At 39.0% G+C, this 24500-nt stretch overlaps 1 protein-coding gene and 1 long non-coding RNA gene across 6 annotated transcripts in view; one reads left to right on the top strand and one right to left on the bottom strand.

Annotated features, from left to right (window-relative positions):
• Positions 1-24500, top strand: part of pcnt (pericentrin) — a 61468-nt gene that overhangs the window by 12791 nt on the left and 24177 nt on the right. For 4 of the 5 annotated variants that reach the window (XM_002932007.5, XM_004917889.4, XM_012970882.3 and 1 more), the window contains exons 9-32: positions 83-141; positions 224-371; positions 3315-3421; positions 3542-3647; positions 4679-4925; positions 5277-5361; positions 5450-5621; positions 6082-6308; positions 6401-6675; positions 7952-9758; positions 12688-12918; positions 13457-13606; positions 13703-13849; positions 15215-15366; positions 16577-16776; positions 18587-18804; positions 19649-19811; positions 20784-20996; positions 21670-21899; positions 22011-22124; positions 23127-23147; positions 23449-23685; positions 23805-23978; positions 24058-24210. In XM_002932007.5, coding sequence (XP_002932053.3) covers positions 83-141; positions 224-371; positions 3315-3421; positions 3542-3647; positions 4679-4925; positions 5277-5361; positions 5450-5621; positions 6082-6308; positions 6401-6675; positions 7952-9758; positions 12688-12918; positions 13457-13606; positions 13703-13849; positions 15215-15366; positions 16577-16776; positions 18587-18804; positions 19649-19811; positions 20784-20996; positions 21670-21899; positions 22011-22124; positions 23127-23147; positions 23449-23685; positions 23805-23978; positions 24058-24210 — 5636 coding nt within the window. The remainder of the gene's footprint in view (positions 1-82; positions 142-223; positions 372-3314; positions 3422-3541; positions 3648-4678; positions 4926-5276; positions 5362-5449; positions 5622-6081; positions 6309-6400; positions 6676-7951; positions 9759-12687; positions 12919-13456; positions 13607-13702; positions 13850-15214; positions 15367-16576; positions 16777-18586; positions 18805-19648; positions 19812-20783; positions 20997-21669; positions 21900-22010; positions 22125-23126; positions 23148-23448; positions 23686-23804; positions 23979-24057; positions 24211-24500) is intronic. The other variant, XM_004917890.4, reaches the window with a different exon arrangement.
• On the bottom strand, positions 13195-14882 carry LOC116407538. The gene is made up of 2 exons (XR_004220395.1): positions 14756-14882; positions 13195-13628 (listed from the first exon to the last, which is right to left on the bottom strand). It is a non-coding gene; the product is annotated as an uncharacterized LOC116407538 (long non-coding RNA).

The raw sequence follows: 24500 nt of genomic DNA, 5'->3' as shown, positions 1-24500 counted from the left end.
TGCTAAGCTTTTTATTTTTTATCCTCTATATGTGATATTTCATACCCTATAGTCATAATTTATTTGTTTTGTTTTTGCATAGCCGATATAAAGAACACAATTCTGAATGAGATGTCTCTACAGCATGAGGAGGATATGGAGGTATGAGCTTTCCCACTTGCCTTAAATTGTGATAACTAAGTTTAAAATAGGCAAGAATTGTAAGTGTAACTTCTTCCCTCAGAACCTAAAAATGCAATTGCATAATGAGAGAGCGCAGTGTGAGGAGCTGACTGTACAAAGCCAGAATGAGGTATCCATTTTGCAGTCTGAGCTTCAAAAACTCAAAGAGGAGATGCGGAAACTGCTAGAGGACAGGGCTGTAGAGAAAGGTAGGTTAAGATCACTGTACTGAATTGGTTAAGTTCCGCAATCCGTTTTAAGTGTTGCTTGTATCATTTTACTTTTTGGACTGATCTATTGTACATTATAGATTTGTTTATTTTTTGATTCAAGATCAGTGGAATCCAGAAAAACATAACATATCTGATGTCTTGGTATGGGCACCCAGCATGAGTGTTTTATTTGTGATCAGCGTATGAGCATATTCTGACATACATCATTGCTAAACATTCTCATTTCAGATGCTCACCAAATGTGCAACAGTTTAAAATGCAGCATGTATTTGTCGGACATTTTGTCATTGTAACTTGCTGTGTATTGCCATTATCTGTGTTTAGCCACTAATTGTAAGAATGTGTATTTTTCTCAGCCCTTCGTTCAAGAACATAAATACTGCATGCCAACTTTTGAATTTATGACCAGAAAATATGGTGCACGGCTAGAATTTACAGTGGGGAAAAACTTAAATGTGCAGTTATATTGCCTTTTACTCGCAGGAGACAGGTGGTCATGGGGGGCCAGTCTGGATATGCAGAATAAAAAGGGCAGGGCTTGTCAGGGAATGGGCATGATTTCGATATAATGGGACTTGGACAGCTTAGGATGGTTGGGGTAGGTAGACAGGAGACAGACCTGATAACTTAGTAGTAGTAGTAGTAGTAGTAGTAGTAGTAGTATAGGACCCGTGATTTCTTTTTTTTTTATATTGCAAGCAATTTATCCAACCACAAATTGTTTTGTTAGCTGTGAATTCCAAATTGGGAACTTGTTCTGTAATGAGCCAGTTATTGCATAATAAATCTATTAGCAACTTACAACATGAGAGTGTGTCCAGAAAAAATTATTTGTTGAGGAACACCCAAATGAGTACATAAACAACTGTAAGAAAATAATTAGACTATTTGTAAAATAAATTTAACTGTCAGGCTTGGACTTTTAACTGCTTTTAGATTGCTATGGTAATAGCGTATACCATAGACATCTGTGACTTCTCCTGTGTTTCTGAGGTCAGTGACAATGACATCCAGAAAAAATCTACAGTTTAAGGACAGTAAGAGGCAGTACTGAAAGTCAAACATATGAATACCATAAACTATAAAAAAAAAATGATGTGACACTCCCTTTTATTGCAGTGATTATTAGTAAACTACAGTGCCAATTTATTCTGCATTAATGTACAGTTGAAGGCAAGTAAATAATAAAATCACATGGCCTTGCCTGAAGGAGCTAACAGGCTAACAAAGGGCTTTTAGTTATTTATTGCTAAGAAAAGTTTCCTTATTGCAGCAAATAAAGCAGTGAAACTTTTGTTAAATCTCTTCACAGCAAATTTCAAACTAGCTGAAAGATCAGGAATATCTAGGGCAGCAAATAAGCAATCACTTAACCTAGCCTGCAGAATAGCCACTCCTTACCATTCAATTGTTTTGGTTCCCCATTGAAAGACAGTCCCACAATGTATGAGCCTATAAAATAAAGCTTAGAAACCGAATGATGCTGAGTGTATGTTCATACAATAATTCACTTTAATTAAAGGGCAGATGCTATTGGTGGTTGGACACTTTTAGAAAGTAAAGCTGGCCATACACGGGCAGATCGCCAAGCGAGCGGATCTTCACCCGATATCCCCACCTACGGGTGGGCGATATCGGGGAGGCATGTAGTCGAAATGCGATTTCTACACGCGTCAATGGGGCAGTCTGTTCGGGGACTGCATCAACGAGCCGATGTGGTCCCCGATCCGACTGGATTTTCTAACCTGGCTGACCGATATCTGGCCAATTTCAGGCCAGATATCGGTCGGCCAGGCCCCTCGGTTCTGCCCCTACACGGTCCAAGGGACAGATATTGGCAGCTATAATTGGCCTGTGTATGGGGACCTTAAGAGACAAAGAATTTAATGTTGTTTACCTTAGTTGAAATTAAAGTATTCAACAAATCTGTTCAGCCAGTATGATGAGTGAGAGAACATCGAGTAGTAGTAGTAGGCATTGATAAGAGTAAACAACCTTGCTTTCTGTGTACTTCACATGCAAATGCATTATCTTCCTTCATTTCCATTAAGTAGCTAGGGCTGTTTATTTTTTTTTGTTTGCATGACTGACTGTTGTGGTTTTTTATGTTTGAAATGAAGTTGATATTTATTTTAGTAGAAAGAAATTCTTAGATTCATGACAGTACAGTCAGCACATGGCTCTTCTTTAACTAAGACTCCTTAACAGCTGAACAGCTGATGAGTGCTTCATCTGGGCCAGTGATCCCCAACCAGTGGCTGACTTGGAGGCATAAAGACCATGTGTACTGCCAAAATCAGCCTCCTGTAAGCTGCCAGTCCACACAGGGGCTACCAAATAGGCAATCACAACCCTTATTTGGTACCTACAGATACATTTTTCATGCTTATGTTGCTCCGCAACGTTTTTATATTTAAATGTTGCTCATGGTTTAAAAAAAAGGTTGGGGATCCTTGATCTAGGCTGTTGCATGCATGTACTACTGTGGTCTCTAAATACACTGGGCTCATTTATTAAGAAAGCAATGCACCAGTATTTGCTGACGGCTTACATGTATGCTGTGCTCCATGTAATTTGTAAGCATGTCTTTGCATATTCCATAAGCCATGTAAAGATTTGCATTGGTGGACTGAGGCATACATTGTATAAGTGCCAGTTGGTAACCTCAGATGTTAAGGTATGGGAAGACTTTTGAATGTTGCAGCGTAAGAGCCCACATTGGCCAAAAGTTAAGCTGTGTCATGTTTTTACTTGACTGCTAGTGCATCATCACATGTAAAGACTTATTGGGAGAACCAACTAATTATGAAATTATATTACCTGAGCACTGCCGTCTTTAGAAAATGAGTCCCATTGTCTTCTATCATAGAATATCATACTGCTTCTAAGCTGTCATTAACAACTTATTTACAATTGCAGTTGAAAAAAGTGAGCCTAACCTTGAAAAGCAGTCACATGATCAGTTTCTGCTGGAGCACCCTAATAGAGAACTTGGCATCAGCACAGATGATAGAAATAACATTCAGGTAATGAATTGTCTATATAAGTGCTCAAGGTGTAAAAGCACTTTCTTTGAGCACAGGCTGCCATGTGAATATGCTTTCTTTCAGTAAATAAGTAAATGAAGCTGATTTTTTATTTAACAGTTTCACAAACAGGAAGGTGGGTACTATGATACTAGATCCAGTGTAGAAGTCCAGCTTCTCTGGTCTCAGCTAGATGGAAATCGTGCCAGTCGTCAGGAGCTAATAGGTAAGAACACCTTTAACTATTCATATCTCTCCAGCACACTAGAACATTGATTATCTTTTCCTAAATAGCATTCCCTGGTTGTTTGTCTTAGGGCTCTGGCACACGGGGACAAATCTCCCTGTTCGCGGGCGACTAATCTCCCTGAATTGCCATCCCACCGGCAAAAATGTAAGTCGCCGGTGGGATGGCACACGCGGTGGCGCGATTTCGGCAAATCGCCGAAAATGCCTTGCGAGGCAACTTCGGCGATTTGCCTAAATCGCCTGCGCAGCATGTGCCATCCCACCGGCGACTTACATTTTCACCAGTGGGATGGTAATTCGGGGAGATTAGTCGCCCGCAAACAGTCGCGGGCGACTAATCTCCCCGTGTGCCAGAGCCCTTAAGCAGGTCTGTCAAACTTAGTACATGCAGTGGGTCGATTGTATCTCATATAGCATGTTCAAGGGCTGTATTAAATTAAAATTAATTCATTCAATGAAGTCTATGGAGCCTTTGAACAGGCTGGGGGCCATAAAAATCCTTTGGATGGCCTTCTAGTTGGGCAGCCCTGGTCTTAGGCTTCCCAAAATATCCTGCAGAAGTACAGAGAAACCTCAAGTTTACATCCCCTGATTTTAAGTTTTCCTGCATTTTACTCCATTGTTTTGTGGTCCCACTAAAATACAACACATGAACTTCCCTAATTTTACATTTTACCAGATTTTGCACCATTTTTTACTGGTCCCCTGAAAAACTTAAAATGGGGGTTCAACTCTATTGTAAGATGGAAACCAAGGACCGTAGCAAGCATCCTGAGGTGCTGTTTTATTGAATTTCACACATGTTCCAGGTTTTACAGGTCCATTGTAGAGGTGGCGTGTGATGCCCAAAATGTCATGTTGAATTAAACAGCCCCTTAGCAGGAAACTTGTTCTTGTATTACAATACTTCCATAAAATATTATTTGTTCAGTTACTTAGGAAGCTGTTTTTGGGTTATGTTATTGTAGCACCCCTTTGCTAAAAAATAATGGGCTGCTTTCTGTTCAGAACTAAAGGAGCAGCTTTTAGCCCGTTCTGCTCAAGTTGAAGAGATTGGGAGACTTAAACAAGACTTTGAGCAGCAGAGGCTGCAGATAAAAGTGGAACATGAGAAGGAAATGGATGAACTGAGAATATACTTTGAGCAAAAGTCCCGAATGACAGAAGAGAGCTATAGAGAGGAACTAGAGATGCTGTTACAGCGCCTACGAGAAATAAAGGATGAAGACAGGGAGGAGCTTACTCAACAGAGCAGGTACTTCATGGTACTTTCTAGGTTAAAAAACCTTTGTTGATTTAATAAATTATTGTGCATTTGGTTAGTCCATTATGACACTGTACTAAGTAAACTCCCAGTGCTTATATGGATGTGCTATGAGCACAACTGGTATCATGCTTGTAGAGTTATTATATAATTATAAATATACCCTCAACTGATTCTCTGCACCCTTTTTGGCATTTTCTATGCGCAGTGGCAATCTCACACTTTTAGAGGCCAACACATTTTATATATACACACATATATATACACATATATTTTTTTTGTATTATTATTATTTTAAATGTAGTGCATGAGATTAAAGTACACTTGTGTTTTGTTATGTAGTTCCATCCTTGCTTTAGATGTGCCAACAGAGAATGAACAAAGTCATCTTTTACAGCAGCTGACTGATGAACTGTTGCAGCATAAGGTGAGGCATGGTTAGACTTACAAACATACAAACAGTTTAAAAACTAAACAGATTAAAGTTAAAAAAAAACATGGCTTTTCATCTGCAGGAAGAACTCTCCTACCTCAAGCTTCAGTCAGATGAGAAACACAAACGGGATCTGGAAAACCTACATGCCTCTTTGTCCCTGCAGTACATATCTGAGATGCAGGCTCTACAAAAGAAACACTCTTTGGAGCTGGAGCACCTGAAGGCTAGACTCTCTGAGGAGCATCTTAGAGGTTGAACTTGTTTACCTATGTGAACTAAAACAAAAAGTTGCCTTTGTATACTTTGAACATAGAACTAAATTGTATACTGTCCAGCAACCACAGGAACTCTGTTTCCACCCTCCTTTTTTACCCTTCTTTGTAACTGTTCTCATTATAGGAAGAATCATGGTCTCTGTATGTAGTGTGGCAAATTAACTGGTACTTTTTTTTTTTTTGGGTCAATTTTTTTAATTCATGGGGCTGCTTTTCATAAAAAAAAAAAGCTTACAAAAGCCTGATGTTCTGGTTAAGACATATAATAACAGTAGTTAAACCCATAACATTGGGTAATATTGGCAGAACCACAGAGTAGAAATTGTTTGAGTCCAGATAAGATGTTCTTCCTCCTTTTTGGTTTGTCATTTTATTCCATTGAATGTGACATTTTTATTTTTAACTGAAAACATGTCCTTCTTGCACCATTCTTTAGAAATGAAAAAGTTGGGAGCGCAGACACTTTGTGATAATAGTCACCTTGTGGGAACCAAAGAAGCAGATAATATGCAGTGCTTTGAAGATGATTATCAGGCATGGCTTTGTCTTCTGCCACAAAATCATTGTGCTACTAAACTGGAAAATCTAATGGAGCAATCGGATGGGGGTCAACAGTTTGTCCTAGAACAGGAAGACAAATTGCAATGTGTCCTAATGGAAAAGGCAAGTGTCACTTGTGGTGCCATATCTAGTGTAACATTTCTTTCTAGAATACCCTTCCTTACACTACTTTATTTTATTTTTTTAATTGGCAGAACGATCAGATCTGTCAAACTGAGCCACATCTGGAGTCCGAAGACATGTCCGACAGCACCCCTAATACATGCAACTCTGAGAATGACACTAGCCTTCAAAATGGAAATGCCTGTCCATTTCATGAAACCCTATATAGTAAAGAGCTTCTGTTGCTAAAGGGTCAACATGATAAAGAACTGGAATCACTGAGGGAACAGATGTCCATAGACGTGGCAAAGATCAAGAAAAACATACAAGCAGACTATGACTGTGCATTGAAGGAGGCACAAAATAGGTAAATACCATAGAGTTAGCCTAAAGCTTCATCTCAAGGAAACATTCTCCATTGTTTCTTAAGGTCCCCATACACTATAAGATCCGCTCGCTTGGCGATGTCGCGAAGCGAGCAGATCTTCTCCCGATATCCCCCACCTACGGGGGCCAAACGATCGAATTACGACGACGGGCAATGGCTGATCCGACCAGATTTTCTAACCTGCCTGATCGAGATCTGCCCGATTTCAGGCCAGATCTCGGTCGGGCAGGCCCGTCGGGAGTGCCCATACACGGGCCGATTACACGGCAGCTATTATCGGCCCGTGTATGGGGACCTTTAAATAATCCGGTTTCTCTTTACTATCCTTCTAACAGCAATCTGTCTCTTCCATCTTAAAAATCATACTGATAGACAGCAAGCCTATAAATACAATATAACATAAAGTGCCCATTGGTTTAAACATGTTGCTTTGTGCAAAGTAAAATAAAAATATCAATTTCTGTGATTTTCTTGGAGAAGGACTGCTATGAGAGAGAGCTTGGAGATGTGTACTGTTTTAGAACTAAATGTCTATGAAAAACAAAAAATCCAACACACCATCTTCCTCAAGAAAAGTTTCTTCATTCTGTGATATTAAGTTTATAGTGCATGGATGGGAACATATTTCTTAATGTTAAAAAAAAAAAAAAATGCTACATAAAATTCTGTGCCCCAGAATAGGCAAATGGGGTTTAGTGTAGCTGCCTAAAATCACAGGTCTGGCGATGCCCATACAGCTGCACATAGGTTAAGAATGTGTATCAGTGCACAAAAGAGGGTACTAATCAACATTTTTACCTTTAAAATATGATAGACTTACATTAAAAACAGCACATCAAAGCTTATCTAGTTAGTAAATTAACCTCTGTTGCTGTTCAAAATTGATTATATCAGGGATTCATTTAGGCAGAAAAGAGAGAGTCCAATAATAAACCTTTTTGAAGCTGAATGGGCCCCTGGTATCATAAACTTTGAACAGCTACAGATGATTTAGTGTAGGCATTTTAAGGGGGAGTTCCTCTTAGAATTGTTGTGATGTAGAAATTGATATTCAGCATCAATTTGCTATTGCCTTTTTTTTTTTTTTTCTTTTTTTCTTTTTTTGTAAGGCTTTTTGCCTTTCTTATTAGACTGAATATTTTGGTGTTTAAAGATTTTTGCCCATTCTTTGACATTTTCTTGCTGTGGTGTATGGTACTGCTGCTTTTGTTCTTAACCTTCACTTTTAGAATAATATGTATTTTTTTAATTTCAGATTCAAACAAGACCTGTGGGAAAACCCTGACGAGCTACAAAATCTCTGGAGAGATTTTCAAGAGAAATTGCAGTGTGGTTCAGGTGACCATATATCAATCAGTACCATAGGCTCTTGGGGGCAGCACAAAGAGTTACTTGGCAACGGTATGTCTGACATGCAGCAGCATGAGAACAAGCTCATTGTTGATGTGTCAGACCAAAAGTATAATTTTAAGCTGGAATTCAGTGCAGATTTGTTGCATAATGAACCCAAGGAAAAGCTCATTTGTCTCTTATCAGAGCTGCAAAAACAGTATGTTGAACTCAGTGCCCATGTCGCTGAACTGCAGTTACAGCATGAAGAGAAGCTCAATAAAACTGATGTGTCTGATCATGAACAAGAGTTCAGCAAACATCTGTCAGAGGTGAAACAGAAGCATGAGGTAGAGCTCAGCAATGTTGTATCTAAGCTGCAACAGCTGCCCAAGGAGGAAAGTCTTATGTCTGAACTACAAATGCAGAATGAACTGGAACTTCACAGACAGGTTTTTGAGCTGCAACTGGAGAACAACAAGGAGCTTTTTCCCCCAGTTTCAGAGCTGCAGCAGCAACATGAGGAGGTAATCAAGAACAGTGTGTCTGAGCTGCAACAGCAGCATGAAATAGAGCTCAACAATCGCGTGTCTGAATTGCAGCAACAGCATAAAACGGAGCTCAACAACTGTATGTCTGAACTGCAGCAGGAACATGAGGAGGTAATCAAGAACCGTGTATCTGAGCTGCAACAGCAGCATGAAATGGAGCTCAACAACCGTGCGTCTGAAATGCAGCAACAGCATAAAACGGAGCTTACCAACCGTATGTCTGAACTGCAGCAGGAACATGAGAAGGTAATCAAGAACTGTGTATCTGAGCTGCAACAGCAGCATGAAATGGAGCTCAACAACCGTGTGTCTGAACTGCAACAGCTACATGAGGAGGTACTCAAGAACCGTGTATCTGAGCTGCAACAGCAGCATGAAATGGAGCTCAACAACCGTGTGTCTGGACTGCAACAGCTACACGAGGAGGTACTCAAGAACCGTGTATCTGAGCTGCAACAGCAGCATGAAATAGAGCTCAACAACCATGTGTCTGATTTGCAAAGGGAACATAAAGAGGAGCTAAAGAACTTGCAAAGGCAGCATGAGGAGGAACTTGACCACCGTGTGTCTGAACTACAACAGATACACAAGGAGGAGCTCAGCAACAGAGTGTCTGAACTTTTACAGGGATACAAGGAGGAGCTCAGTAAAAATGTGTCTGATCTGCAAAGGGAACATAAAGAGGAACTAAAGAACAAGCAAAGGCAGTATGTGGAGGAGCTTGACCACCGTGTGTTTGAACTGCAACAACAACATGAGGAGGAGCTTGACCACCGTGTGTCTGAACTGCAACAGGAGGATAAGATCAACAGTATGTCTGACCTGCGAAAGCATGAGGAGGAGCTTAAAGCCCTTGCCTCCGAGCATAAAACACAAATCGAGCAACTGGAGACAACACATATGACAAATATGGATACTTTGGAGTCATCTTATCTTGCTGAGATCCATAAGATCCGAGAAGAGCACTCACAAGCTCTTTCTGACCTTGAGATGTGTCTGGCTGATCGTCTTCAAGAAAAAGAAAGGGAAATGTTGGAAAAACTGGCAAATGCTGAAATGCACTGGCGTGATCAGCATCAACAGGAGCTACATCTCCTCCGGGAACTTCTTGGAAAAGAGCTAGCTGCTGTTCATATGGATAAATTCCAAGCCATGTCAAGGGAGCTGGAAGCAGCCCATCTGGTAAGTTTGTAACCACCACCCCATGACAGGTATCTCTCAGCTCTCAGAAGGCTGAGAATTTTAGCTCTACAACATCTCGAGGGATGTTTTACATATCCAAACTAAGATTAAAAATAGGCCGTTTCATAGGCATAGGCATTCGCAGTGCTCTATGGGACAAACATCCCCCCACATGCCCAATAAATAATAAGCCAATGGCATCTTACTGTAGTCAGTGTATTCAGAAGGGCAGCCCGGACCTGATGTTGGTGCTGTACCTCTTCTTAATAGAATGAAAGTGAATTATGGAGCTTTTAAAAACTACTAAAACATGAACCAATAATAGATGTTTGGTGAAAAAACCAAAACATTCAGCCAGGTGTGGGCTCATATTCTGTTCTGTTCTATTCTCATCTATGTCTCCCTAAGCCAATTGTGTTTTCATATCTATCTCCCTAAGCAGATCGTTGCTAGGATAGAGTTTCACAGCAGATGGTTTAACATCGCCTATTATTTTGCCAACAACTCCTGCAAGGAAAGAGAAATCTGATATGGTAGCTAATAAGGATCCTAACTTACTGAATTCTAAATTACTATATGCAGTGATTTTGTGGTTTTCATGCTCTAATTCATAAAGAAAGTTAAAGTTCTAGAGAATCTGCCCCTAAGTGTAATAAAAATAATCATTTAAACATTAAATAAATAAAAAATAAGTGGATTGTTTTGCCTCCAATATGGATTAATTATGTCTTAGTTAGGTTAGTTTTTTTATTATTATTATAAAAAAGGAAATCATTTTTAAAATTTTGACTTTTTGAAAGATTTTATGGAAAGTGACCGTACTTAGACACTTTCTGGATGGCAGAGTTCTGGCTAACTGATCTCATACCTGTACATTTAAAATTACCGGTAGGAATATTTTTGGGGAACTGGATGCTGTTATTACAGTACAGGTATGGGATCCCTTATCCGGAAACCCGTTATCCAGAAAGCTCTGAATTATGGAAAGCCCGTCTCCCAGTGACTCCATTTTAATCAAATAATTCCGAATTTTAAAACTGATTTCCTTTTTCTCTGTAGAAATAAAACAGTACCTTGTAATTGATCCCAGCTAAGATGTAAATAATCCTTATTGGATGCAAAACAATCCTACTGGGTTTAATTAATGTTTTATTGATTTTTTAGTAGACTTAAAGTATGGAGTTCCAAATTACGGAAAGACCCCTTATGCGGAATACCCTTGGTCCTGAGCATTCTGGAAGATGGGGTCCTATACCTGTATTGTGGGCTCGATTAATATGTAGATGTATGTAGATAGGTAATAGTAGACAGGTTGAGGCCAACCTTTTTTACCTGTGAGCCACACTCACACAGCTTTGGAGAGACACTCTGCCATGAAATAATTTCCAAATTACTGATTGGTTATTTGGTTGCCCCATGTAGACCGCTAATCTGCAGGAATTTCTCTTTAGAGTAAACACAGGTCTTTATGCCTCCAAAACTTGCTTTCAAACTAAGAATTTAAAAAAGGGCACCTACTTTTAGGTCACTGTGAGCAACAATCAATGGGGGTGGTGAGCAACCATGAACATCATGAACCACTGATTGATGATCACTGTATTAGACATTGGGTTAGGATAGTTTGAGGATAAAAACGTGCAGTTTTTTTTTGTGTTTTTTTAACTACTAAGGTCAGTGACACCCATTTGAAGGTTGCAAAAATGCAGAATGCAAATAATTAAAAAATTAGGTTGCTAAGAGTAGGTCTTTGTAGTTAATGTAAAGGTTTACTTATCCTTTTAAAGGGTTTGTATACCTAAGTTAATGTATAATTGAGAGTGCTATTCTAAGCACTTTTGCAATTTACATTCATTATTTTTTTCCCCAAGATATTAAAGGGGTTTGAAACCCAACCATGATGCTGTACCACTGCGCCCCCTCGTTTCACTATAGAAGTTGATAAAAAAAAAACATGATTATAGATGCAAGAAAATTCACCAATGAAAATTCTACTGATAACTTTATTATATATGCAGTAGAATTAATCAATGAGAATGCCGATTCCCAGCACTATGTCAGGCATCTTACTGTTAGCTGTATAGAGATAATTGTCATTTTTTCCCCTTCATTATATGATCCTGGAATTGGACTTGGGAATAAGGACAGACTTGTTCAGTGCTGGGAAACTGTGTTTAATGCTTCCAACTCCAATTGCAGAAACAACGTACAGGGGGCCAGATTTACACAGATTAGCTGGGATTTGTGGAGGTTTGGGTAAAAGTTTAGGAAAAATGTCATTGTGCAATATTGATTTAACAATGAAACCCTTATTTAGCTGGACTACAGCTCCCAGCATGCCTTTACCATTATTATATGTTACATTATTCTGGAATTTGTAGTCCAGCAACAACTGAGTAAAGTTTGGTTGAGCAGTGCTGTGCAGCAGGGTTTACATCCCCTTCAAGAGTTAAAAGTACTGTTAATATGAATACATTTTGTGACATCACCACCTGCTAGTCATTTTCCGGACATAAAGTAGTCGACGTTGTGGAGGAGGTTGTGAGAAGAAAGAAAAAGGGCCAATCTAATGTTCTGGTTAGGAAAGACATTAGAAACCTCAGATAATTTGTCTAACCTCTTACAAGAGGCTCCCATCTTTCCCTTTTATCTTTCTCCTAATAACTTCCTCAACTACTTCATGTTTGGAAAGTGATTCTGCTGTAACAAAATGCAGTAATAACCAAAAAATTATATGGAAGGCCATTTAAACTGGACACAGATCCAACCCTTGGCTTCTGGAAGGAAAGATTTTAAGATATATAGTGGAGGAAGAGGCTGACAAAATTTGTGCTTTGTGTGGAGAATTGGTGTTTCCAAATGCAAAGTCTCATCCCATTTTGTGTTATCAGAAGCATCAAAACAAGTTGAAAATATCTTACTAACTTTTTAGGAGGAGATGAATGAAAAGCTTGATCATCAGCGTCATGTACTTGAGCAGGAGAAGATTCATGCCTTTGATGCCCTGCAAGAAGAATTACAAAAAATAGAGCAGCAGCACCAGATTGCTCTACAGGAGCTGCGTGAGTTTCATGATGCAGAAGTTAAGAAAAGGAGTCTTGAAGAAACTGGAAAGCTGCAGTTGGAAATTCGGAAGTTAAAAGAAGAAATTCAGAAACTAGAGGTCTGTGATCTTGGTCGTTACCTTTCACACCTAATCACTGGGTTGGGGAGGGGCCTACAGTCATTTTGGGGATGATTCTACATGTTAAACTTCCACCTCTCTGAAAATGCCCCTATTTTAGATGATGATGATATTTGTGTGTGTGTGTGTGCGCGCGTGTTATAACATATATAAAGGAAATCAACCTATAAGAAAACAGTTAAGACAAAAGTCTATTTAGAAATGCTAGAGGTAGCAAAAATTTTATGGGCAATACATTCTGAAATCTCAAAAATCAAATCTCCAATACTTTTATTGATACTGTGTCATTAACATGTTCTAGTTGAGCATAAAGATGAAATAAGTAAAACAGGTCACCTGTTGGTTTCACACAATTTGTTATTCTAAATTGTTTAAACTACTTTTTCTGATTCTTGTTGTTTAAATCCATTGTCAAATACTCTGATGGAATATCTCACAAATTCAGTAAAGCGAATTTGAAAAGAAAGACAAAATGCATTGTTTATCCTCACTCATATTGCACAATTTCTGCAATTAGATTCTAACTACAGAACTGACTAGTGAACGCCAGGCCTTGTCTGCCGAACTGCAGTTGAAGGCAGAACAGCAACTGCAGATTCAAGAGGAAATTGAGCTGCTGAAGTGTCAGTCAGAGATGCTGCTGGAACAACAAATAACACAGCTGAAGGTACAACACATGCATGCAAAACCTGGGAAGAGAAAACAAATAAGTAACTAATAGCTTTTAACTGTCAGAAATATTATAAACATAATCTCTTTGTAGGAAGAATTTGAGGTGGAACGACAGGTTGCCCTAGAAAAGAAAGAAGAGCAGGTTACAAAAGAAGTGGAAAAGATGCAGTCTGCTCACCAGATGGAGATGGATCACATGACAGATAAGCTGCAAGAAAAGAGCAAGCTTGTATCACAGGTATGCACAGCACCTCCAAACATAATAAATAGAACATGGAAGCTGATATCTTTTTTTTTTTTTTTTTTCAATAGTTAATTGTAAATAAAATTATAATTTGAATATTTTTTCGTTAGTCTCTTGCTGCACTGCTAGTTAGGTCTCTTTAAACATATGTAACAGAAGTCAACATTGGCATGGGTCTTTAAAGGACTGTTCATTAGCTGGCTTCTGCTTTATTGTTTCAAAGGAAGGGCTACCAGGACAGAGATTCGAAAGAGACAGATATTTACAATTAGTGATGTGGAGGCTGGCCAGAAACACGCTGGCCTTGTGGTTTACTCGCCAGTCAGGTGGGTTCAGGCTGACATTTGCACAAGATTTGCAGGTCACAGTCTGGTTTGAGCTGAGCTATTCTTTCTGCCTCCCCCGTCCGTGACCTAACTGTGCCGGCTTCCACCTCTGGCAGCCTTTATTTATAGGCTTGCATCTGACCTGCCCCCTTCATGATGTCAGAGATGGGGTGGGTCAGCTTCGGGTCTGTAAATAGAGGTGGATTGCCAGGTCGGGATTGGGCAAGTTAGAGTCAAATGTGGGTCGACTTTTTGTCTACCCGCACATAGATATATATCTATATATATATCTCTTAAAACCCCCTGAATATTTCTAATAAACATTACAGTTTTAATAAAGATTGAATGTTACAGACAAGTAGAATGTTTCTGCCCCTTAGAGCTTACAATCTAAGTAATCATACAGGTATTAATAGTCTTTCCGAAGTAAGCAAGATATGAACAGGGTAGACAGATGCATATTCAAAACGCAAGTTGCAAACATGCAGTATAATATAAAATATAAGCCTAAATTATTTGAGATGTTTAGCCATGCAACTACTAGAATGAAAATATGATTGTTTCCATTTTTTACCTGTCTTGGCAGCTGGTGGGTTAAAGTAGGTTCACTGATGTGAAAACACAGTCCTGTCTTTCTACAGGAAATATTTATTCTATTGAATTGAGGTGGTGCTCTCTGCCTCTGTTTGGCTTGACAGGTTTCCAAGGTGTTGGCTTGGCAACTATTCTAGTTAGATACACCTTGATGTAATCCTTTGTACTTTCGCACTTCCAAGCTGATGTCTCTGCTACTGCTTGTAGATGTGAGAGGTTAGTTTGCAACTCTCCCATGTGCCATGGGGTAGATTTTCTTGAAAGACAGAGAGTGAGAGTAAGTGGAAGCAGTTATGTTGCTGGGATACAGCTGAACATATTTACACTCCACTTTTACACTGGGACTTGTCCATCATTACAATGTTTGCAATACTGCACCAGCCTAGAGCTCTATGGCCTTGCCATGCTAAGTTTTCTTTCTGTTATACAATTTCCTCAGTTACAGGAAAAGATCTTGTCTCTGACTAAAAAGATGGAAAAATCACATTCCCAACTTGAGGAGCTTGTACAGAGAAGAGAGCGAGAGAACCAAGAAGGGGATAACTTGGTGGCAATGCTGCAGGCTGATGTATCCACTGCCCAGCAGGAGAAGTAAGTTTTAGGATTTACTTTATATTGGACAGCTAAAAGAATGACCTCTATATACATATATAATATATATATGGGCCAGTAAAATCTATGTTTTAATATAACATATGTTGTTACTCTGCACTGTTAATCTGTTTATTTGCTTTAGATGCATTGCTTAGATTTATATAAATAAGGTTAAAGTTCATTCATGGCTTTCTATATAACTACAAATTGATAAAAAAAAATGTGTTTTTGCTTTATGGCTTTCTTCTTTAGGGAAGAATGTGTTATTGCAGAAGCATGAATAATACAGGGGTAGGGATCAGTGAGTAGGATACTACAATGTAATGGTACACTATCGTCAAAATATTAGTCTGTGCACGAACAAATTTGTATTACCTAGGATGTTAGCAATGGACATAACCACCTGAAATTTGGTCCAGACCTACATACTACTTCAGAGAGCAGGACAAACTTCTAATGGTGGCCCTGACTTCCCCTTTAACACCCCAACCTGTGCAGATTAATAACCAAAGGGGAGCCTGCCCCTGATGTCATCAGAGGGAGGGACAGGCCCTAAAATTTCTTCTCAGCCTTGGATTTGAGGATTCACGACCTGTGCATAGTTATTGACATATACTGGGAAAGGAATTATCCTGAATGTTGTTGATATTATGCATGATTAGAGAGGGTAGTGGATTTCCTGCCTTTTACCGTGCTAACTGCTGCAAAAGTCTCCATACCAGACCACTGTCAAGCATGCGTTAATGCGTTACTGTGTTACTGTGTTACTGTATGCTATTTGCAATCCACTGTTTAAGAGTGAAGACACTTGGAGCTACTAGTAGCAGCTACTTGTCGTGGCTACTAAAACAGACAATGCTGATCATTTAGTGATAACAGTCTCATGTTAATATGTATTTTAGTAAGGAAATTCTCAGTATTGTCTATGGCAAGGTATTTTCTGGTGTTCAGTAGCCGTGACAAGTAGCTGCTACTAGCAGCTCTGTGTGTCTTCACCTGAGAATGTGGTGTTCACATTTATACAGGCAATAAAACAAGCCATTTATCTAAAATTTATGTGTGTGCCATTAGCCTAAATGATGTAATTTTATAGATTTCCTAAATAACAGAACAAAGTATGCATAAATAAAAAAAAAAAAAATGAAAATGGCAAAGGTAAATAAATGGAATATTATGCAACATTGGGTTTTTTTTGTTTTGTTTTTAGGGCAAAGCTACAGGAATCTTGTCAGCAACTCCTTAAACTTTTTTCTGATGTTCTCAAGAGTACACTCTCAACAGAAGATCTCATATGCAAAAAAATTGGTCTGTGTTTAGATAGCAGCTTGCCTCACCAGGAAAATGTGGACAGAAGCCAGACATGGGGCACCTTTTCACTTCTCAAATGCGGTGAACTTTTGGAAAGGAGTAAGTTACGTTTCAGTGTAACAAGCAAAATGTTTAACGGACGGGGATACATCAAATCTTGGCGTTTTGTACAGGATTTAGATTTATTCCAAACTAAAACCTAAATATCATGTCACTTTAGACCACAGAATACAAATCTTTTGTAGTGGATTATTTTCTAAAATTATGGATCAGCATAAAGGGAATTTTTCCCCCCTAACCCCTATTTGGAGGGTTTTTTTGCCAGGGGTTCATCTGCCATGGCAAATAGAAAGGGGGGAGAGGGGACACCGCTGTCTGGTCCCTCTGGTTAACTGAAAGGAGGGGAAAGATGCCCATTAATTAAAACTGATGCTTGGGGTGAACTATATAATTGTTTGGTTTATGAGACTTTTAATTACTAAACTGGGTCTGGTAGCTAGAATTTTGGTTAGGATTTTAGTGTCCATATTCAATGAAGAAATTGACCTATAGGGGTTATACTGCGAGGGATCTTTATCTGGTTTGATAATTACAGTTATGGTTGGGAAGCAGAGGTGAACAATGCTCTGTGTGAGTCTTACAGCACTCTGAGGGCAGACTATCAGGGCCTGGTGCCTTTGATGAGGGGAAGGAAGCAATCGCATATTTGATCTCATCAAGTGTAAAATCAGCATCCAGTTCTTGTTGTTGTGATTTAGAGCATAGGTTTATGTTATGCAGGTATTGTTTGATGTCTGCCTCTGTTAGTTTTGAGGTGTATCATTGTAAATAGTATCCTGCGTATGTTGTGCAAATCTCTTTGGGGTCTGTAATATTAATACTGTTGGCCATTACTATAAGGTAGGTGTTTACTTGCTTATTGGCATGGGTCTGGCCACTTTAAACTTGAACTATTTAGTTATTAATCATCGAGGTAGCTTATAAGTTATTGTTGGGCTACAATACGCATGGTTGCTTAGAAACCACTGCAGCATCTATCTGGACTAATTATTGAAGACCCAATCAGCTTAACCATTTAAGAGTAAGTGGCCAGGCTCTTGGCATGTGTTAAAAGTACTTATCGTATTTTAATGGACCATCTGTTAAAGAGTAAGTTTTTAGACCGTTATAGTTCTAAAAGGTTCATCTGCTAACAGTAAGGACAGTGTTCTGCAATTTCCAGGGAGCCATTGCCTACGGAGGGCCCTGGGCCATTTCAGTTCACTTCTAAAGTTCTCTTAACTGGGGCTGCTTATTTTATGATGGGGTAACTTTTAGTTACACCAGCCTTTAAACATGAACATTTAGATATTCTGCTCCATTCTGTTTTAGACCATGTGAGCTGCAGGGTATAAAGTCTTTGCATTCCAGTTTGTGGTGTTTACTTCACTACCTTTCACTCTGTGTGTTCTGGGAAAGTATGGTTCAAGTAGACTCTGTTTTTTGCCCTGCATTGTATTTCAACATGGTACAGGTGTTAGGGCAGTTTAGCCTGATGTGCTTTTATCATGCCCCACCCCCAATCAGCTTAGTGGTAGAGAATATGACCCCGTTTTTGGAAATTTGTCACCTTTTCTGAGAAAAAAAACTTGGTTGCCATTGTACTTATTCTTAAGATTTTCTACTGTATATGTTTCAAAACATTGTAGCATGGGAAAAGCTTGGTAAGGACAGTGGAGCAGAAGTGAGGCCATAAAAATACAATTTTATTGTAGAATAGTATGAAAGCTGGAACTTGTGTTTTTTTTTTTTTCTGTAAATGACACTGCATATTTTAATTCATTGTTAAAAACTCTGTTGTGTAGTGGCAGCATAACTAAGTCACTCTAAGCTTAAAAACTCTTGAAACATTGGTCCTCCTTATTACTAGATGAGAAAAATCGTGTGAGCCCAGACTGTGAAACCATGACGGAACAGAGTCTAATGTCCTCAGATGAGGGTTATGAGGTTTCAGAATATCTATGCGACAGTATGCTTGGAAGCCTAGAGGTTGGCTTAGAGAATGAGGAGAAAATACTGCTGATGAGCCAACGCTTACGTACAGCTGTTGAGCAACTGCTTGAAATGGTTGCAGGATCAACCACCCAGGTAGGAAATGTTGCTACAAGAAGTCAAAAAATGATTAGTTTCTCCTTTTGTCTAATGGACGCACCAAGATAATATGTAATCATATTACTTTTCCTCACTTCACCTATAGAAGAGTTTCTTACTTTGCTTGCATATTGCTTCAAAATTATTCCTATTCTCTCCACTACCATCACCTTAGCTCATGTGATAGGAATATGCAGTTAAATCTCTCTCAGGTCTGACATGGTGGGTGGGCTGCCCAATTATATTGGGGCACAGAGGCTCCCCCAGGTTTGTTCTAACATCATCTGGAGCATGTGTTATAACAGTTGTTGATATTTGAGGGCCTTTTTGGCAGTTTTATGATTTTATGAACTGTAAATCATAAGGGCTTAATGCAATTTGTAACCAGTTGTCTCTTGATGCCATTGCTAATGGGCAATGGCTCTATTCTGCTCAAAAAAAGTACAGCTGGTGCATGCTTTAAAGGAGCAATAACCCAACAGCACCCAGTAATTAGATACTGTGGAACTGCAGCTGTAGACACAGACACAAAATTGAGGTTGACATGAGGGCAAAATGATCAGATCACACTGAAGTTATGTAGGCCATCAGGGCAAGGACCACATTAACGGAGCTGATAAGGGAGTCCGATGGGCCTGGGTCAAGTGCTCAGAAAAGTACTTTGCACAGATTTACTTTTTTTTGCTTTGAGTGTCCATAAAGATGACATTTTACAATAGATTCCTAATCCCAAATTTTTAGTGTCTCAAATAACAAGAAAATAGACTTCTTGCCAGCTAATAATAGTAGGCATATCTTCATTGATACTGTTGTTCATAAATATTGTTTTTATTTAATTTAGCTTGAACTTGCTCATGAAATGCAGCAAAAAATCCAGGAGGAGTTTAGAAGCAGTAACCTAGAGATGGCTCAAATAGTCATACAGAGCCAAGAGATGAAAAAACAGCTGGCACTAGAGATAGAAGCTAAGAACCAGCTGCAAGTGGAACTGCACAAAGCTCAAGGTAAGAAAAAACAGGTATTTTTATTCTAGAGGAATAAGGGAACTCTGAGTACAGGAGCATGCACTTGTAGGACAATTGCCGAGTTTTCCCTTCGTAGAAATGCTGAGCTGCTGATGGCCTTTGGCCAGTAGTGGGAACAAATTCACCTGCAAACGGGGGAAGTGCAACAGGGCAATCCCTTGTTGCTAGATTATCAGGGAAAGTCAAGCATGACTGAAAAAGGTGCATGGCCCCAAAACGTTGCATTTTCGGTATTAAACTTAAAAGGCATTGGCCTGCTGGAGCTGCTCTGTGTGCCATGAATTTGTCCCTATTCGTGTTGGGAGGGTGCCGACCCTTCTATCACTGAGCACTGGACTTATTCATACATTGGTTTGGCAAGGGTGTTCAAACACCTCTTCTTTTGACTTTGGTCAATGATAAACAGCCAAAGGCTATCGATGGACATCAATTGCCCAGCATTCCTGCAATAGAAATAAAATAATTGGGAAAATGTATACTGAAGCATTTACATTTTAATATCTGTGCACTGCCCCAAACTTACTTTTATCAAATAAAATAAAAAAATTGGTGCAGCTCATCACAGTAAGCAAACTTTCAGACCCACACCTTAGGATTTGAGAGCGAATGAGGCTTTAAGGCCTTCACTTACACACATTCACTGGTGTTATCAGCAGTACAATGCAGTACTGGTATAGGATCCGTTATCGGGAAACCAGTTATCCAGAAAGTTTCGAAGTATGGGAAGGCCATCTCGTAATTAAGTTTTTTTTTGTTTTTGTTTAAAAGTGTACTTGATCCCTAATGAATTCTTTATTTGTGACAAAACTATCCTATAGGGTTTAATTAATGTTTAAATTATTTTTTTAGTAGACTTAAGGTATGGTGATCCAAATTATGGAAAGACCTCCGGTCCTGAGCATTCTGGATAACTGCTGCCATACCTGTACTTATGCCCTTTTTGCTTTACAGGTCTTATTGAGGGTTATGCAGCCGAGAAAGAAACGCTGGAGAAAACATTATCTGGGAAGGAAAATGCAGAGCGTCTTCTGGTTGTGGAGCTGGAAAAGTCACGTGAACAGCTGAAGGTTCTGTGCCAGGAGCCTTCTCTGTTAGGGGAAGAGAAAGAGGTTCTCCTTAAGCTGCAGGAGGTCTTGTCTGGCAGTGTGAAAAATGTTGAAGCAGGTGACATATTCTTTCAAAATTTAATTTTCTCTAGTTTCAGTTTCATATTTGTGCAAGATGGTTGTGCAGATTTTTTTTTTTAATAAAAAACCTAATGTTAAACAGCAGCTGCTTTTATTCATTACCATAAATTTATGCTTTGGGTAGCGAGTGGCATTTTCAAATGCAAGAGTGTTATAGAGAATAAGAAAAGAGCTCAGTGCTTGAAAATGTTGTGTATACACTAACCCTTCTACATTCTCATTTATTATTAAGTTATTGTATGCAAAAGATTTGTGGGGGTTTGTAGTGTTATCAGCCTTTATTGATATAGCATTGAAACATTATCTAGCACTTTTGACAGATTGTTCATAGTTTCCTGTGCCAGTGGCGCTTGCATTCTAAAGACGCTGTCATAACTTTATAAATACCTTTTTACAGGCCAATTAACTTGCCTGTGTATTGCTGAACTGAAGCACCTGGAGTTATTCTATATGCAACCTATATGCAAATTATTTGCAGATAGTACCCTGGTTGCTATCAAACCCTGGAGACCAATCTTGCAAAGTGGCAATACTAATCCCTGCCATTGTGGAATAGATCGTTGTTAGTGTTGTGTTATTATGTAAGGTTTTTTTCTTCAACAAACCTTGATTTTAATGGTGGCTTGTGCCTAAATGTTTTTACATTTTAGAGCTTCTAAAAGAGACCGAGCGATTGGCCCAAGAAAAGCTGGAGCTACACTGCCAAGCGAAAAAGGATAGGTCGAACCTTCTCTCTCAGATGAAAGTGCTTGAGATGGAGCTTGAAGAGCAGATGTCTCGCAACCAAGAACTTCTTAGGAAAACAAATGATATGTCTGACCTTCAACAACAAATTCAGTCTCTGGAGAAGCAACTGAAGAATCAGAGACACTTTATGGATGTGAGATTTTATAAGCTCTTTGCACCGAGGTTTACTGAAGAAATTAGGTTTTGGTACAGTGACTTAACACAATAACCTGAAAAACTGTTTCCCTGCCCCTTCTTTTTGCAGGAGCAGGCTGTGGAACGTGAGCATGAAAGAGATGAATTCCAGCAAGAGATTCAGAAGCTGGAGGAACAGCTTAAACTTTCATTGAAAAATCTAGGTGACTCAAGGGCTTATGGGGTGAGTACAATTGAGGTTATATTGGCATCTACTGTGATTTGTGTCGACAGGAACATTTTGAACATGTCTTTAAAACCTGCTACTTATCAGCAGTTTTGTTCAGGAAAGCACTTAAAGGGGATGTTTACATAATTTTCTGAGACAATTTGCTATCTGGTTACTAGGGTCCAAGCTTCTATAGCAACCAGGGAATGGTTTGGATGAGAGACTGGTATAATGAATCAGAGAGGGACTGAATAGAAATAAAAGTTACAAAATACAAAGTAGCAATAACAAAAAGCAATAGTTTTTGGCTGACGGGGTCAGTGACCCCCATTTGAAAACTGCAAAGAGTTGGAAGAAGGCAAATAATTGAGAAACTATAACAAGTAAATAATGAAGACCAATTGAAAAGTTGCTTAGTATTGACCATTCTATAACATACCAAAAATTAACTTAAAGGTGATCCACCCCTTTAATTGCCTTACCTTTAGTACCATTAAGCCGGTATGAGCCATTCTCGGGTTAATATACATGCTGAAAGTAAGTCAAAGAGTGACCTCTTTTATAAATGCACCTGTGGTATTTTTAGCACAAAACGTTATTAACACAAAACATCACCTGATGGTCACTGCAGATGATCTGCTGGAAGCCACACACAGTCTGCCATTAAAAACCAGCTTGAGTATGGCATAGTGGGCAGAGAAGTGGTGCAACCTTTTTAAGGTTTGGTGGGCAACGAAGTAATATAATCAGGAGCCCACAGAATACATAAAAAAAAAAAACCCTGTCTGGCGCATGCACCCTCCTGTATTGGGCATTTTCTTCCCCCCATGTGGTCATAAATCTGCTTGATTTTTTATTTCTTTATATTTTGTACAATGAAAGTAATTAAATTGGAATAATTTTATATATTTGAAAGCCACAAACTTACATACTTTGTCATCCCTCAGAGAGAAACCTATACTGCATTTTCTGTAAATATTAAATGGGCTTTTCTTTTCCTCTTATGTTGTTGCACAGCTCCTTGACTGGCGTATCCAGGTATATGCATGCTGTATCTGCAATGTTGCTGCTTTTCTTGCCCACCTTCATTGTACTAAATGTTTGCTGTAGATTAGTTTCTGCATGGCCCTATGTAGTATACATGTTGTATGCTTGCTGTAGAACATTAAGTTGTTAGCAGTAGTAAATGTAGAGACTCACTGATGCATGTTGGCATGCAACTATGCTTTAATTCTAACTCAATATTAATGTGCTGTAAACATGCTGTAGAGCACATTGAGTTTGCCCTTTATATAATGAATGGATTTGCTTATAGCCAGTCTTCTGATACTCTTCCCAGATAGAGAACTTGGAGGCTCAAGTAAAGGAGAAATCTGATGATTGCAACTTACTACTACAAGGAAGAGATCATCTTGAACAGCAGATTACAGAAAGAAATGAGGAGATAGACAAAATGTTGATTCGAATCCAAGAGCTAGAGCAGGCAGCACTGATCAATGCAGATGCAGCCAAAAAATGCACCCAGCTAGAGGAAGAGCTACAGAAATTGCACAAGGCCCAGAAAGAGATCCTGCAGGTAATTTGGGTTATATAGGGGTAATGAACTGGTAACTATATACCTTAGCTTGAATGTTTAAGCTGGTTGTTAGTGGCATTTATAAACAGTGGATATCTTACTACAACTTATCATTTCAGGATAAGGATGCTTTGCAAAAGCAGCAGTACAACAATGCACTTCAGATTTCTGCTCTTCAGTCAAAACTAGATGAGGCCCGGCACAAAGTACCTTTGGCCGGAGAGTCTGAAAATCTCTTATTAAAAGAGCAGTTGCAGGCTGAACGCGAGGCTCTGCTCATTAAGGAGAAGGAGGTAAAATATACCAAATACTGGCATAAACAAATTTAAACTGGACGCAATTAAGCTAAGTATTCCTGGCATCTAATTGTAGGCTGAAAGTTTGGCTGAGCAACTGGAGCAGTTCAGAGAAGACCTGATGAACAAAACTGAAGAGGTTCTTCAACTGAATATGCAACTAGAGGTCCAGCGCAAACAGAACACGTTGGTTGCGTGTGACTATCAGGAGGAAGTTTTGCAACTAAAGGTAAACCCTTGCAGGCTGGAAAGAAACAAACGCTCTTTTTATTTGCAATTATAATAAAGCATCCACACTGTTTTTATCAGAGAGGAAAAATGTTAACACAATGATAATCCTTGAGTTATTCCAATAAGATACAGAAATGGGGAAAAACCATTACCTTTTTGAAGACTACCTAGTCAAGAAGGAATTTAGTGATGAGTAAATGTAAATATCTAGAAGCCCAAGGTTTTAACTATAAACAAAGTGTTCCTGCCTGAACATTGAGTTGCCTGCACATATTTAGTACTAGCATA

Source organism: Xenopus tropicalis, chromosome 9 (assembly GCF_000004195.4).
Source record: "Xenopus tropicalis strain Nigerian chromosome 9, UCB_Xtro_10.0, whole genome shotgun sequence".
In the NCBI taxonomy this organism is placed as follows: domain Eukaryota; kingdom Metazoa; phylum Chordata; class Amphibia; order Anura; family Pipidae; genus Xenopus; species Xenopus tropicalis.
The sequence above is the reverse complement of the archived record's forward strand: the minus strand, read 5'-3'. Positions and strand labels throughout refer to the sequence as shown.